Source organism: Dipteris shenzhenensis, chromosome 4 (genome assembly GCF_047967505.1).
Source record: "Dipteris shenzhenensis isolate YYH24624 ecotype China chromosome 4, Dip_SZ_1.0, whole genome shotgun sequence".
NCBI classification, from domain to species: Eukaryota; Viridiplantae; Streptophyta; class Polypodiopsida; order Gleicheniales; family Dipteridaceae; genus Dipteris; species Dipteris shenzhenensis.
This window is the reverse complement of record NC_141599.1, coordinates 13400268-13416744: the sequence shown is the minus strand read 5'-3', so window position 1 is coordinate 13416744 and position 16477 is coordinate 13400268. Positions and strand designations below refer to the sequence as shown.

The following is a 16477-nucleotide window of genomic DNA, read 5'->3' as shown; positions in this document are numbered from 1 at the left end:
TCATTTCCACATCCCTCATGGGTGTCTTATGCATCTTATTCTCATTGAAGACCACATCATAGCTTCATATGATTTTCTTTGCTTCTAGATCCTAGAGACAATAGCCCATCTCTTTGCTTTAACAATAACCCAAAAAGATGCATTTCCTAGACTTAGGATCTAGCTTCTTTTGAAGCTCTTTTGACACATGTGCATATGCCTCACACCCAAATATACGCAAATGAGAGTAAGAGGGCTTCTTGCCAGTCCATGCCTCTTCAGGAATACCACCATCCAAACTCTTACTAGGTGCTCTATTGATGACATGAACTGTAGTCTTCATTGCCTCAACCCAAAAAACACTAGAAAGACTTGCATTGGAAAGCATACATTGCAACCTTTCCTGAATGGTGCGATTCAGAGGTTCTGCAAAACTGGATTTTGTTCTGGAGTATGAGGGGACGTGAGCTACCTCTTTATCCCATGTGTAGCACATTAATGCTAAAAGTCATGAGAGATATACTCTCCACCATTATCAGTCTGTAGGCATTTAAGCATTCTACCTGACCTGGGGCGCCAACTCCTTTTAATAAGAAAACCTATCAAAGTCTTGAGTATGAGATGGATTTAATAATATGCCATGAGTAGAAATTATTCAAATTAACATGGTTGTGTTCTACCTAAAAGAGCTTCAAATATGTATTTACACCTTGAAATTTGGGTAACACATGAAAAAGTTACATTGGTTTTTATATTTTAGTGTATTTTTTGTTTTACCCCCCCTCATCCTTGGGCCTTACATATTATGAAAAATATGTACAAATCTTAAAATCTTGAATATTTTTGTGGTAGGGGGGACATTAAATTTTCATATTTTCCCCTTGCAAATTTGAAAATTTGTAAGGAAATCCGTGCATATTATATATGGACCTTGTCCCTCCATACCTTGGATTTTGGACGAGGGTAGTAACATACTACATACCAAGTTGGCGCCCTAGGCTACTTGACTGATTTTCAGCCAAAGCCAGCCATTTCAAAAATACGTGGAACACATCGCTCTTCTGAGCTATAACATAAGCCCATACTTTCCTAGTTGCATCATCAATGAATGTCACATAGTATTCAGCCTTGCCTAATGACTGTGTAGGGATGGGACCACATACATCTGAATGCACCAAATCAAGCCTTTCAAGTTCTTTCTTTTCCTTTGTTTTATGGGCTGATTTAGTCTACTTCCCATAGAGAGAATGCTCACAAAATCGGTTGCTCGGTTATTGCAACAACATGATGAGACATCCCTGATACATGTAAGGGATACAATGTCCCACACTTGGCACCTCTTGCCAAAACCATAGAGCCCTTCTGAATTTTCCAACTCTAAAAACCAAAGGTGGTCTGAAAACCAGCATCATCTAATTAACTCGCTGAAATAAGACTCTTGGTCAGCTTAGGTACATGTCTTACATTTTTCTTTTTCTTTTTCTTTTTCTTTTTTTTTTTCAAAGAAAGGAAACTTCTATTAATGCTTGAAAGACTTCATACAAAACAGCAACCCCGAAGGGCTGAGTATGGAAAATTTGGGAAAAGGCTAAAAGAAGTGACAATCTAATAACTCCTACCGCCAAACCACACTTCGGCTCCTCTCGCGTGAAGCTCAACTAAAAATTCACATCTGCACCATGGGCGTACCAAAGGGCCAGTCCACATGCTCCCATCCACTCATCCATCATGCATGAAATCTGATCTCCCATAATAGCATCAAACACCTCTGGGGTCCACTTCTCCACCCCTGTGGAGGCAAACTGGAAACTCCAAATGGGGTGTGTCTGAGAGCCCACTACACTGATCAAACTCCCCTTTTGTGGCTGCAGGACCATAAGCATTACCTCTAGCGGTCAAGGATAAGAATCTGAGATCTCCAAATAATTCCAAGGTACCAACCTCCAGAAGTCCCGTGCTAACGGACGCCTAGGTTATTGGTTGGGAGCTGCTGACTAGGAGGACGAGCCCTGTCCCTCTAGCTCCCTCCTCAAATGGGCTTGATGCTGTGATGAGGGAGCAGAAGGGGATGTCATCTTACTCTTGCCTGCTCGCAGGGGTGTCGAAACAAGGGAGGGGAGGGAGGTAGAGGAAACTGCTACAGAGGTGGGGAGGCAAGGGAGGGAGGACGTGGGGGGCAAAGGGGAGGGGGCAGGTGGTGAAAGTGATCATAGCAAGAGGGGCGCAGGGAGGAGGAGGGGGCAGGGGGAACCCAAGGGGGGGCTCCTGCTATTGCTGCTCCTCCTCAAGTGCCTCACGGACAACCCTGTGTCTATCTCTGCATCTGGATCTCTGCCTGCGGCGCTTGCGAGCTTGTTTGCTTGGTTTCTTTCTCTTTTTAACCTGGGTCCCAACAGTCCCCTTCTGAGGGGGTCACCCAGGGGATCTGAGACTCCTCCGCTCCTGTCTGAGGGGGTGCTGGACTCTGGTATGCTGACTCTGTCTGCTTTGTGGGGGTGGGGGGGAGGCACTCGGTCGTGGCCACTGGGGCAATCTCTGGCTAGGTGACCCATCTGCCTGCATCGAAGAGACTGGCCTAGTAACTTAGAAATCTCCACTCGCTGGCGAAGTGTTCCCCCTTCTAGGGTCTCTAGGAGGATCAACTCTGGGAGGGACTCTGGGCTCTCAACCACCAATCCGATCCTTGGGACCCTGTCATCTACTATAATTGAGGCGGTCGACTCTAGCAGAGACTCGAGCACGGTGCCAAATGCCCAACCAATGGAGGGGAGGATGGCTCGATACTCCTTTGGGAGCCCTAGGAAGCGGAGTGTAACTGAAAAATGGGGAACATGGGGTCCTCCACTATAAAGCTATGGTACCACAAAAAGAGGTACACTAGATGCGGGCCAAGGACAATGGGGCTGTGCTCCACGAGTGTCGAGGGAGCTCAGCTAGATGAGGAATACGCCTCTTCCATCCTAGATGTGGTCGCTCATGTGGATCCACTCTCGCACATGTCTTCGTGTAGGCGTGAGGCCCACAATTTTTCCATGAGCGCCTTGTCTTGGAGGACCTGAACTGCCTGCTACACCTGTTGCTTGATAGCTGGGGAAAGAAGAACCTTAACAGCTATGGGATTTGAGGGTGCTGCCATAGATCCCCTTTGGCCAAACCAAGGGTCACCACCAAGATTTTCTTTCACCTTAACAAGCACAAATGCTCCCAATGTAGACCAAAGAGTTTGTAGGCTTGATACTTGATTGTCTCATATTTTTCAAAACAAATGCAGACACATTTGCAAAAGAAAACTTTATGTTACCTGCTCCCACTATGTCACATGCATAGTTATTTCCGAGATGCACACAACCTGTGTTTCCACTGTCATAAGTTGAGAACCATTCCCTATGGGGAGTAACATGGAATGAAGCACTAGAATCCAAAATCCAATCCTGGGAATATGCATCATTTGAAGTGGTAAGCAAGCCTTCAAGTAGACTAGACATGAAGAGAATGTCACTATCATCAGTGACTGCATTGATCTCCTCGATCTTCATTTTTCCTCTGTCCTCCCTTGGACTCTCTTCCTTCATATTTGCACCCCAATTTGCATTCTTTTTCTTATCTTTTTGCTCTCTTTTCAGCTTGTAGCAATCCTTTTTCATGTGGCCCTTCTTGCCACGGTGGTAACACTTAATGTTTCGTGCCCTGGATTTGCTATGACACATCCCTCTTTCTTGGGACTTCCCCCTGAACAGTGATTTACCCCTTTGCACATTTAAGGTTGCATCCTGCTTGTTGCCATCCATAGACTTCTGTCTAATCTCCTCGGCCAACAAGCTACCCACAACATCATCAAACTTCAGCACTCCACCAAGTGCAGAGTTACTGCAGAGTTACTGATGACAACTGTACGGAAGGTATCCTATGAGGATGGCAATGAACATAAGAGGAATATTGCCTTAGTCTTTGCATCAAAATTCATCTTATGAGCTTGAAGGGGGCTTGAAGCTGGCTGAAAATGATATTAAATTCATTAAAGTGAGAAGCAATGGAGACCCCTTCCTTCACTCAAACAACCTCTTCATGAGGTAAACTTTATTTTCCTTCTCATAAGTGGCACATAATTTATTCCACAAATCTTCCATAGTCTGCTCATTTACTACTATGAAATAGACTGACTCTGCAAGATGAAGTCTAACAATAGACTTTGCTAATGCATCCAACTCATTTCAATCATCCTCATACATATCTGCAGGCTAAGCTCCAATCCATGCCAAGGGTTTAATCTGCTTCTTTTGAATAAGCACATCCTTATCTGCTCTTTTCACAAAGAAAAGTTTGTCCCATCAAACTTTTTAATGCTAGAAAACTCCTTTTTAGACATGGAAGAGGATGCCATGATGCAAAAGAAACAAAATCCCAAATGCAAGTACCTGCAAGAGAGAAATCACACCAAATACCAAGTGCACCCAAATATGTCTTCTTTAATGAAGGATAGTGTCACCAAAACTCAAGGCTCAAAGCATCAAAATGCATCTGACTCATGTGCATATACTATGTATCCATATGAGTAAATCTTGCCCAAAAGAAAATGCCAACTGCAATGGCAAAACAATGGCAAACCCAATGCCAATAAGGGCCAAAATGCCTCAAGCATAAATGTTGTCCATGAGCATATGCATCAACAAAATCTCATCCAAGAGATCATAGCATAACCTGTGCATCCACTGCAATATGTCAAAGTTGTCCCTCAGCATAAAATAGCATTTGTGTGCTAACCGTCCATCCCACAAGGCAATTTGCACCTATTAGCGCATCCAACAAGGATCACAATGCATTCAAATGGCCTATAAAGCATCCACTATAACCCAATGGAAACCACGAATAAGCGCACAAGGCTCAAACTACAACCAAAGTGATCTCCATAAGGTATAAATCACGGCCCACAGTAATGATTGCTAGTGAAAATAGAACTTGAGATGCCTCAAAACATGGGCATCACTGCATATTTAGACTTAGCAAGACAATCTGCAAATATCTCTCTTCTACTAGAACTCCAAAATCCCAACCGATGAATGGAAAACAGGGACTCAACCCTTGCAATTGTCCCATAATCAAGAAATCAAAGGTTTGAACCTTTGAATGGATTTTCGACAGAGAAGTAGATGATTTGGCATCTCAGAGAGACGGAACTTCACCAAATCTCCATGGAATTGCGTAAGAGCTAACAGGTAGGGGTATTTGGGCCTCTAGAACCCAATGGAACAGACGGTTTTGGAAACGGTGGTCCCAATCCCCAGGTCCAACACACGAACCAAAAAAAGTTTTTACAAATAGACCTGTTTGTAAACACCACTAGAGTGCGAATGATAAGCAACACAAAAGTTTTAGGACCTCTTGAGTCCACTAAAACTGACAGATCTGTGAATGGTTGCTTCAAACTCGAGTTCAACACATTGGCAGAAAAACATTGAAGCAGAGACAGTGAGTCATAAATCCAACAAAATGATGCCAAATTTAAGAATGAAGGTGTTGTCGAACTCCCGAAGTGCAATGGACACCAAAAGTAGGCAATGGTTGCCTCTACGGGTCATTCTGGACTCTCTATTATCGAAAGGAACGTGGAAATCATTAAAAAACGTCTTTTTTGCTCCAAAACCACTTGTAGGCTTGCAAAAACCACTCAGAGAACTTTTCAAAGGTTTTTGCACACCAAGATGTAGGTAAAGTCACCCAATGGAGCTTCTCCTTTCTCCCACAGAGCTGCAATAACAGACTTCGAGCTCCACGCTCACACTCGGGCTCAGATACAACACCTGCACTCTGATACTAGTTGAGAGATCTCAACAATGGAACTGGAATGGAAGAAGGTGAGAGAGAGAGAGAGAGCCACACAATGTTTTGGTGGGTGTAGAACACCCTAATCTTCTATGTCATCCATATATATATGTGTTTGAGTATTGTACATAACCGAGGTTAAGGTACAGTGGCCTTTAACTCCCACGTATTGTTCAAGACTCTTCTACTATTTGTGGCTACCAAAAGTGTCTTGTTGGCCATTATTGCCTACTTCCATTGGCTGCACAAATGGCAGACCATCATCCAACACTTATGCTATCCCATCCTAGATTTGTGCAAACTTCCTTGCAACTTCCATGGTCTTTAAATCTCCCCAAGTACAAAGAATATCTTCAAATGCAGAATCAAACTCCCCTACTTGAGAGCTACTTCCTTTGCTATTTAGCTCTCTTCCATTGCTAGTGGTTTAAGTGTCTAGTTGGCCACTATTTCCTATTTCCAATGGTTTCCAATAGTGGTACATGTGGTGCACCATCATGCAACACTAATGCTATCCCCCATCCTAGACTTTCAACAAACTTCCTTGGAACTTCCATGGTCTCCTTTAGTCTTCCCAAGTACCAAACTATCTCTAGACATAAGTTGCAGTGGATCTTGTGATTATTGCCATATACATGCTGCAACTTGCCTAGTGATAAATTTATGTTGCTGTTGCTCTAGGATGCAACCTTGGGGAGTACAGTGTATGTTCCCAACATAGTTGTATAACCTATCATTGAATAGTACTGTGTCTCCTCATCATACCAAGGGTATATATAGATGTTTAAAGAGTACTGGGTTTCTGCCATGAAGTCTAAAATGAGCCTGATCATGGTACTTGTCTTGCGAGTTCCATGTTCCAAGTTAGGAGAACACACTTTGGACTGTTGTCTTAGGTTGTGGATGTACTGTGAACTCCATATGTAGATATCGAGCTAGAATGCTGCCCAATGCAAGAATACCTCCGTAATTAGGACACATGAGATGTGACTTCAATATCAAGCCCTAATCTTGTACTTGTTGCATCGATAGATGTCAATCAAGGCCAAAAGTCCATGTTTCCATGGTGATGCATATGTACAAGCTTTGTACATAGGTCGATGATCATAGCATGATATAAGCTAGCCACATCTTTCCAAGATGGGCACAAGTGTTATGTTCAACCAATCATACTTTGAATATTGTGTACGCTTGCACTCTGGGATGCTCAACTCATCTTCAGGTGGAGGCGGATCCACTCAAAGGTTCAAACCTTTGATTTTTTGATTACAGGTCAATTGCAAGGGTTGACTCCCGATTTCCCATTCATTGGTTGGGATTTTGGAATTCCAATAGAAGAGAGATATTTGCAAATGGTCTTGTTGAGTCTGATTATGCAATGACACCCTTGTTTTAATACATCTCAAGTTCTATTTTTAGTAGAGGTCATTGTCATGGAGTTGTGATTTTTGGGACATACCTTATGCAGATCACTTTGGTTGCAGTTTAGCCAAGGTTGCCAAGCCATTGACTTCTAGTTATTCAAGGTTTTGGAGAAGAAGGGCCCAACTTTAGTTGCTATTTGGCTAGTTCGAAAGAGGTTGGAAGTTGAAGCCATGTGAATTAGAGGACGGTGAGACCATCATAGCTTAGTTCTTGCATAGCACGAGGGATAGGCCTAAATCAATTAGTAGAAAACTTGGAGAGGTTGCCACTAGTTTCCTACTTGATTTTATTTCAAAATATGGCATAACTATAATTTTGGTTCAAAAATGCCACTAGTTCCCTTTTTGATTTCGTTTCAAATATGGCATAATTATAAATTTGGCTAGCTGAGTGTTCGTAGGGACATGCACAAACTTTTCTTATAATGAAATTTATCTTTCTTCCCACCTTTCTAAGAAATAAGAAAGCTGCCCAATCCAAAAAATAACATAGAAAGGCAAGGTGCAACACTAAGAGATACTAGCAAATGAAAAATGTCGACTCTAGCTATATTGAGAAAACCAACATGCAGATTAAAGAAATAGCAAAATAATATAGAATAAGAGAATAAGAGGAAGAGAGAATGAAAGGCGGCTCAACACTTGAGACCCAAAGCTAGAGCAAGAAGGATGTGGAAGCAAGAAAGGGTTTCCCCTTGAATTGGAAGATGTCACTCTTTGGTGATCGTGGCAGCCTCAATGATGTTTAAGTACGTGTTTGGAGCCTAGTTTGGGCGAATGGATTTGGTCCTTTCGCAATGGTTTGGTCTTTCATAGAATGGGTTTGAGGCATGATCTTTTCTTAGAAGTTCAGTAAGATATTTTAGAGGTTCTACATTACTACAGTATGAAGTTCAATGAGATTGCAGCGGCATGTAAAGCACTATGCAATGTTCAGCTCTATTCCTTAGTAAGATTTCTTTTCACGCCCAAAAAAAGACACACTCAACCACATCAAGAAAGAAAGCCAAAAAACTAAAACTTTTTAAAAGCAAGCTAGCAATCCCACTCTAATCTCCTTTAGGGAGGAGAGCGATGCAATTTAATTTGTTTTTTTGCACTCACCCACCCACATACACACCCATGGTCTACTACGAGGGGCACACCTGCTCGAGACCTACACTGCCAAGTAGCAAGGAGTCATCCGTCAAGAGTTGAACGAGGGCAGTCACTCAAGTTATCCTATGAGGTGCTTTGCTGCTCCTCTTTGTCATACATTAAGTGCTTGTCATACATGTGATAACATCTCAGAAGGACTACAAGATGATTTTCATTCATGTGGCTTGTCTAGAGAGAAGAATAAGAAGAAGAAGAAGAAGAAGAAGAAGAAGAAGAGAGAGAGAGAGAGAGAGAGAGAGAGAGAGAGAGAGAGAGAGAGAGAGAGAGAAGGGGTGGCAAGACAGAGAAGATGGAGTGACTGAATGCATGCATTGAAAGCCCCTTACAACAACCTATAAACAATTCAATGGAGCATACGTAAACCATGCACCTTAAAATAGATAGAAATGTCTAAAAAACTTCCTATTTTTCCTTTCTTTTTAGACATCTTCACTAAGGCCTTCCCATGGGGCAGGCCAAAAACTTTGACCCAAAATCAAGATAGGGTGCAAGCCAAAGGGAAAAAAACAAAACTCATGAGATAAAATGCCAAGTGGCTTCATGAGAAGTCACAAAACCAACTAGCCTCACATTGCTGACAGGTACATTGGTGCCATTGTCAAGAGCTTGAGAAATAATTGAATGCATTCCATTCCTATCGAGCTCTCCACATGAATACTTTCTCGCTGTGCAACCATGCATCATCGAAGGCACATTCCTCGCGAGAACTGTGCGCCACCAGCCTTCCACACTCACACACAGGCAGCCAGCGAGCGAGCGAGCGAGAGATTGATTTCCATCGAATCTCTCATTGGGAAATTAAATGTTTAAGCAGGCCGTTATCTACAATGATTCCGGGACTGGCCGTAGATTGTCCCCCCGTAGTTGGTCTGCCTTTCGGGTCCTCACATTTTGCGAGAACTACCTCTCGCGAATTCACAAGAGGGTGCTCTGTGACGGTATCCCAGCAGAGTCCTCGCTTCAGCAAGTCTACCATCAGAGCGACCACTGCGGTTGACTTGGATGCTACAGCATTTCCTTCATTCTTGCCGGCTGAAGTTCAACAGCTGCGAGATCCCGCGGCTCGTGCCATGGCCTCCAGAATTCGGAGGCTTCCAGTTCAGGTATTGGTATAGCAACATACGTGATTTTTTGCTTTCAATGACACGTTTGCCGAGTTTGTAGCTGAATGTCCAGGTTCACTTGAATGAATACTTTGGACTATAGTTATGTGCATAGAAAAATGCAGAATGCAATACAGCCCAAGAGGGTGGAGGTGAAAACATTAGAGACGAAAAGGGAGTTAGCCATGCCAAAGTTATAGTACCCGAGGCTAACACTCCCGTGGACCTCGGCCTTCCCATAGAACTAATTCCTTTACACTGAGCCACAGGAAGCACTGACCATTATATGTTAGTGATGAGCGGAGAGGGGCATCGAATGGGACCAGCGAGAGATTGCGTTCCTTGAGAAGGCCATTCCATTAATTGGGTACACGCCTCCTCTTTACAAAGGCCGCTTGAACCAGCACTTGCCATAGTGAAAAGGTCTCAAGCTTCTGGAAAAATAAGTAATTCCAATACCCAATTTGGTAAGCCTCTTGATCTCGAAGGGTCTCGTTGGAGAAATAAAGAAGCTGCATGAAGTGGTTGAGCATATATCTCACAAAGAAATAAAATACTATGGTCTATACACATTGTTGGGCGTTGATTGGGCTGATTTGATACGTAGTTTCCACTATGCATGAGAGTGTTTATGCACTACCATTTCTTTGCTGTTCAGAAATTAAAAGAGCAATCAACTCCTCAAAATTCGAAAAATTCTCACGAAGCTCAATGGATGTCCGGAACTGTGCATAATCTTTCCCTAGACCATTCAAGGTAATAGAAATTAAATCATCATCTTCCACTAGCGACCCAATGGAAGCAAGTGCATCTGCAATCTTCTTCACCTTCATGTGGTAGTCATTGATGCTCATATTTTCTCTCTGCACATTATGCAACTCCTGCTTTAGCTGCATTTTCCTGGCTTGCGTATTTGTGCTATACATTTTTGCCAAAGTATCCCATGCCTCCTTTGGCGTGCTTGCATCCTGAATATGCACAATCATAGAATCTGAAATACTGATAGACAACCAGTACATAACTTTTCTGGCTCTCTCATGCCAACCTTTAAATGCCTGCATTTCTTGTTGTATGTATGTGTGTGTAGATAGATATATAAAAGAAATAAATACTCAAAGGTGGGTAAACCAGTCGTCTTTCAGGTTTTTAACCTTTGTTGCAAAATCTAGTTAGACTTTTCTCACTTCCTTGCTGGGTAATGTCTAAGAAGCATGCTAGAGACATCTAAGAGTGCATTTTCGAGTTGAAAGATACTCTCCCATACTTTTCGGTGGTGTCTAATAGGTGCTTTTTAAAAGCCAAGTCCCATCGGGAGACTTGGCTATTAGAATTTGTACTCCAATTCTTGGCCCTCCCTTAGTTATTTTCTAGACAATGGGAGGATTGAAGTCTCTGGCTTGAGGTCACACAAGGTTCCATAATGGATCTGTAAGATCCCCACATAAGCATCGGTAAGGTCCCATAAGGCTGATATGGATCCCTAAAGTTGCATAGCCCTAAGGTCTTGTGCAGATGTGCAATGACACATCGTGTATTTCCTCGCCTCTCACATCAAGATGAATATGCTCTCATCCCAAGCAACATTGTACTCCAAAATGGGCAGATGCGAGGGTTTCACCCAACCTTTGAGTACTGAATAGGAGAGCAATTCATTGTGAGAAGATCTCTTGACTTAAGATGACATGAATGAAGATGAAACAAGAGGGTTAAGGCAGCTGATTTGGTTGGATATGCACATTGCATCTGAATTATGAAGTCCACATTTGGGACTGACCATTTCATCTGGGACTGCAATTTTGGAGCCCTTTGAGGGGTTCGTTTTCAGCTCTCATCGGCTACAATGCCCAGGCTATTACTAGCTTTTATAGGCAGGCTTTAGGCCTACTTTAGACATGACTAGGTATAGAATCCCCTCTAGGATCTAACCCTAAACACAATCCAAATAGCAATCAGCAAAACAAAAAGATAAATAGCAAGGGGCTCATATGGAAAGCGTCCTTGCTAAAATTAGCCAACTGGTTCTTTGCCAAAACTACTCTAGCCCCACATTAGCTTGCTTTCTTAATCCTAGGGTCCCCTAATCCTCCTGGATTAAGTTCACAAATCCGAGGATTAGCATCTAGGTACATAACATTCTTCCCCCCTTTAAGCATTACTCTTAAGAAAAATTGGAAGGGTTATTATGCAAACTAGCAATTGACTCCCAAGTTGAGTCTTCCTCAGACCAATCCTTACACCTAACTTTAAACTTCAGAATTTATTTATTCCTAATTTTACTTTCTCTGAAATTGACTCTTTTAGGTTCATGTGGGATACAAGTCAAGTGCTCAACTTCCACAAGTTCTTGGGGCGAAACGAGACTATCTCCCTCTTTTAGTCTACTGACATGAAACATCAGGCGAAATTTTACATGTGGAGGTAATTCTAGTTTATATACAACCTCATTAATCTTTTTCAAGATTAAGGAGGGTCCACAACACCTAGGAGATAAACCCCGTTTGTAAAATCTTGAACCCTTTGGTATTCACAAATATTTGCACATTCCCTCGAAAAGCTCTTTGGTTGATCACCGTCTATAAGCATAAAATCTTGCCCTATCTTGAGCACTTCTGATAGATTCTCATGCAATCACTAAAGTCTCTTGCATACCAGCAATAAATCTTTAGCTGTATCTAGCTGAATATCCTTCAATCCAAAGATCATAGGAGATTTGGGTTGATCTCCATTCATAAGCATGAATTGAATGTAGCCAACAACCATACGCTTAGCAGTACTATAGACAAATTCCACGTTGGGATATGCTTCTCCCAATCAGGTGGCCTCTTGGAGGCGTATGCCTGAAGCCTATGTTCCAAGACTTGATTCATTCTTTTTGTTTGCCCATTAGTCTCAAGATGATCAATTGAACTCATGCTCAAGGTGGTTCCCAAAACACTTCCTACTAGAAGTGCGTAGAGAACGTCAGATCTCTATCACTAACTATGCACAAGGGAACCCATATTACCTAAATAACTGCTCAACAAATTGATGAGCAGCTTAGTAGCCTTCACGGTATTCTTTGAAGGAAAAAATCTTGCCATCTACATCAATAAATCCACCACTACCCAGATAGCAACACACCCTTATTGGGTTCATGGTAATCCTAGAAATGATGCCCATGAATATACTCTACCATTTACTTCCAAGGATGTCTAGAGAATGTAACAACCCTCCAGCGTTAATGCATTCTACGTTAGTTGTTTGACACAACTGGCATTTTACCACATAGTCAGTAATCTCGGCCTTCATCTTAGGCGAATAAAGTGTTTGTTTTACTAAGTCCCATGTTCGCTGAAATTATGGATGACCTTCGGTTGGAGCATCATGACTATCATATAAGATCTTCCTCCCAAACTCTACGTCGTTAGGAACACAAACCTTTCCATTTTGGAACAACAAACCATTCGGAACGTAGAGTTGACTGTTGGAATTATGACCATAATTCATGGCAGTGACCAATGTATGGTTAATAAGTGAGTTAGGGGCACTTTTCCCTCATTAGAGGTTTTCCTCCTAACCACAGTTAGGAGCCCTAACTACGGTTAGTGGATAGGATAAGGTTTTGCCACTTACACAAATCCTTCTCCTTTGTATGTTTCTTCTATCTTTTCTATTCAGACGTTTTTGTGTGGCATGCTCTCCATCTCTCTTTTTCCTTCATTTGGTATCAAAGTCCGTGTGCTTTCCTACAAGCCAGCCCAACGTACAGCCTGCTTCTCTTCCCTCAGCCAGCCCGCCATTCCGTACAATTGCATCCGCACCTTGTTGTACAGCAGTAGCACAAGCTGTCCGTACACTCGCCACTTGCAATCAGCCGTACAAGTTTGTGCACTCGTCCGTACAAAATCGTTGTCTGTACAGGTGCCATCCGGGTGTGCCGTACAAAAAACTTTGCGCATCCCGTACACTCCATATGGACTGCTTCGTACAAGAGTCGCCAGCTGTGCCATACAACCCCATATGGCTATTTCCATACTGCATCGTACAACGTACCCACATCAACCCGCATCAATTTCGTACTGCTCCTGTTGTTGCCATCGTATAGTTCACCGTATAGCGTCCGCACACTGTACAGCGCCCGTACTTGCTGCTTATTTTGGCTGTGTGCAACTTGCAGCAGGAACAATGTGGTATAGGATGCCATTTTAGCAAGACATTGCTATAGTTTTGTGAGCCAATGTCTAGCTGAGCTTTAAGCAATTTTTGGGGGCAGATTTTCTTTTACTTGCTTTGCAGGCTTTGTAGATTTATCTGCAAATTTGGGGCTTTTGTAGGCAAATTGCAAATTTGGGGATTTCAGCAAATTTGCTCTCTTTCGGTTGCAATTTCCCGCAAGAATTTGGGTCCTTTGGCATTTGGCTGCAATTTGACAGTGTACAAGCTGTTTGGCATCTTTGCAGGCAGTTTTGGACTCAGTTTGAGTGACATTGCAGACATTTGCCTTTTTTTGTAGTGTTATTTTGGCAGCTTTTGGGCATTTGCAGGACATTTTGGGTGCATTTTGAGCCTTTGATTGGCTTTGACAGATTTTATGGCAGTTTTGGGTTGTGCATCTGAAATCCCAGGAAGGGATATTCTTGTCACATTTGCTGCATTTTGTTTTCTTTGGCAGCTATGGCCCAGAACAATCCCAATGAAGTGTTTGGCGTCCTCACACAGGAGGATAAGTTGGATGGTACCAACTACTCCTTATGGAGTTTTATGGTACACTATTTTAGTTGGCAAACATTTATGGGATTATGTCAATGGAGAGTATGTTTTCAGCCCGCAATGATGTTAGGTTCTCTTTCCTGAGGAGAGAGTTGACTCATACTCATATGGATGAAGGTGACTCTATGTTTGAGCACCTCACTAAACTTTAGGATTTGTGAGAGCAATTGTTGAATATTGATGAGATCATTCCAGATTTAGAGATGGTCTCTACCACTTTGAATTCTCTTCCTGAGTCTTATCTTGGTTTTCACACCTCATTGAACTTGTCTTTGAGGGGGGTTGGCAACCTTCTCACCTTTCATGAGCTGATAGGGCTTTTGTTGTAGGAAGAACAAACCAGGAAGAACATGGCTTCACGGGCTAGTGAGCATGCCATGCTCTCAAAATTCATGCCCAAAGGGAAGGGGCAGCATAAGCGGCATGCAAATCAGCCTACACATCAACATAAAGCTGATTCTGGACAGCCTTCTCACAAGGCTAAGAATGATGCAAGCAGAGGAGCCCAAGAGAAAGGGTGTTTGTCATTATTGCAAGAAGCCGGGTCACTACATAGGAGAATGCAAGAAAAGAATTGCCAAGGAAAAGAAAAAGGATTCAAGTATGGCTATCATAGATTTAGCTCCTCATGCACATGATGGTGATGCTTCAACCAACTTAGTGGAAGAAGACTATGCCTTTTTGACTTGCATTCTTGATTTTATGTGGCTGCTTCAGATATTACAGCCACATTTGAGGATGACTCTTATGCTTTTCTGACTTGCAGTTATGATCCTTCTAAGGATTCATGCGCTTTTAGTGTCAATGAGACATTGAATAATTGGTACTTTGATAGTTGTGCCACCAAACATATCACTCCCGGGAAGTGTTTGTTTGATTCTCTGCATCCATCACCGGCTGGAAAAAGGGTGTCTTGTGCAAATGATTCTTCTTATTCAGTTCGTAGAATTGGTGAGATTGTACTTACAGCTACAGATGGCATAAATTTCAGAATTCATGATGTGCTTTATTACTTGGAATCAAGAAGAATTTGCTTTCAGTGTCCTTTCTCAATAATTTCAGGTTCTCTTTGAAGATGACAAGTGTGCAGTTCGAGATAGTGAAGATGATAATGCCTTGAGACTATCTGGCACGCTGTTTTGTGGTCTTTTTCAGCTTGATGTTCTTGAGAAAAGACCAGATGATGCACTTGCAGTTTCTACTCCCATTGCTACTATGCCGAATGCGGAGTTATGGCAGCTTGATGACACTTCAAAAACATTCTATGGTTGATGCTTTGCCTCCTTTGGAGTCACCTCCCTCTCATGCCCGTGAAGGGTGCATACTTGGGAAGATGCACAGGTTTCCCTTTAACTCAGGTCTATCACATACGTGTTTGATAGACCTGTGGTCCGTCTAAATAAGAAACTTAGATCCATAAAGATAATGTCTCCAAGTTTTCAATGTGTGGGTAACCACATATAATTCCGCTTCCCAAGTTCGCCACTCAACTTGAATATGGTCGATCTGTTTACCCACAAAAGCTATAGGTGGTCCTCCTAGAATAAGGCTGCGCCTATCTTGAAATCACTAGCATCATCCTTGACCACAAGTGGTCGGCTAGGATCCGGTAAAGCCAATACAAGTGCTTCTTTCACCTTAGACTTGAGAGTCTGGGAAGTCATCAAGCTTATAATTTCAAGAGATAGGGCTGTTGGATCCAAGTTCACATCCTTATAAGGAGGTTTGTCAAAAGAAGGGTTTGCTTCGAATGATCCCTCACTAACTTCTTAAGGAAGATAGTGAATCCTAGGAACACTCCAAGTTGCCATACTGTCTAACAAGCCAATCTTAAACCTTATGATCAATGCTCATGCTCTCTCATGAAATCTTATGTCTAAGATACAAGAGTTCTTTACGAAAGAACTCACTCTTAGGCTCCTTTGCATGTGAGATTTGGGGGAGAGAGAGAGCAAGAGAGTGAGCTGAGAGCTGAAAGCTTGAAAGCTTAGTTGCAATAGAAGAGTGTGAGAGTACAACTGAAAGAGAGAGAGATAAGGTTTTGTCTTAGTGACAAAACCTTAGTAGTCACTAACCATAGTTAGTGAACTAACTGCGGTTAGGGGAAAAAACCTCTTAAAGAGGGAAAAGTGCCCCTAACTAGCTTATTAAATTACATTGGTCACTGCTGAATTATATCTATAATTCTAACACCCCCCTGCAGTGCCAATGTCATGTACAAGGCTGATCAATCACCAAACGGAT

General features: G+C 42.4%; 1 protein-coding gene across 5 annotated transcripts in view; it reads left to right on the top strand.

The window, feature by feature from the left end:
• Nucleotides 1–8924: 8924 nt before the first annotated feature.
• Nucleotides 8925–16477, top strand: part of LOC147902482 (alpha/beta hydrolase domain-containing protein VTE7-like) — an 81043-nt gene continuing 73490 nt past the window's right edge. For 4 of the 5 annotated variants that reach the window (XM_087373520.1, XM_087373519.1, XM_087373516.1 and 1 more), the window contains exon 1: nucleotides 8925–9484. In XM_087373520.1, coding sequence (XP_087229646.1) covers nucleotides 9032–9484 — 453 coding nt within the window. In that variant the 5' untranslated portion in view covers nucleotides 8925–9031. The remainder of the gene's footprint in view (nucleotides 9485–16477) is intronic. The other variant, XM_087373518.1, reaches the window with a different exon arrangement.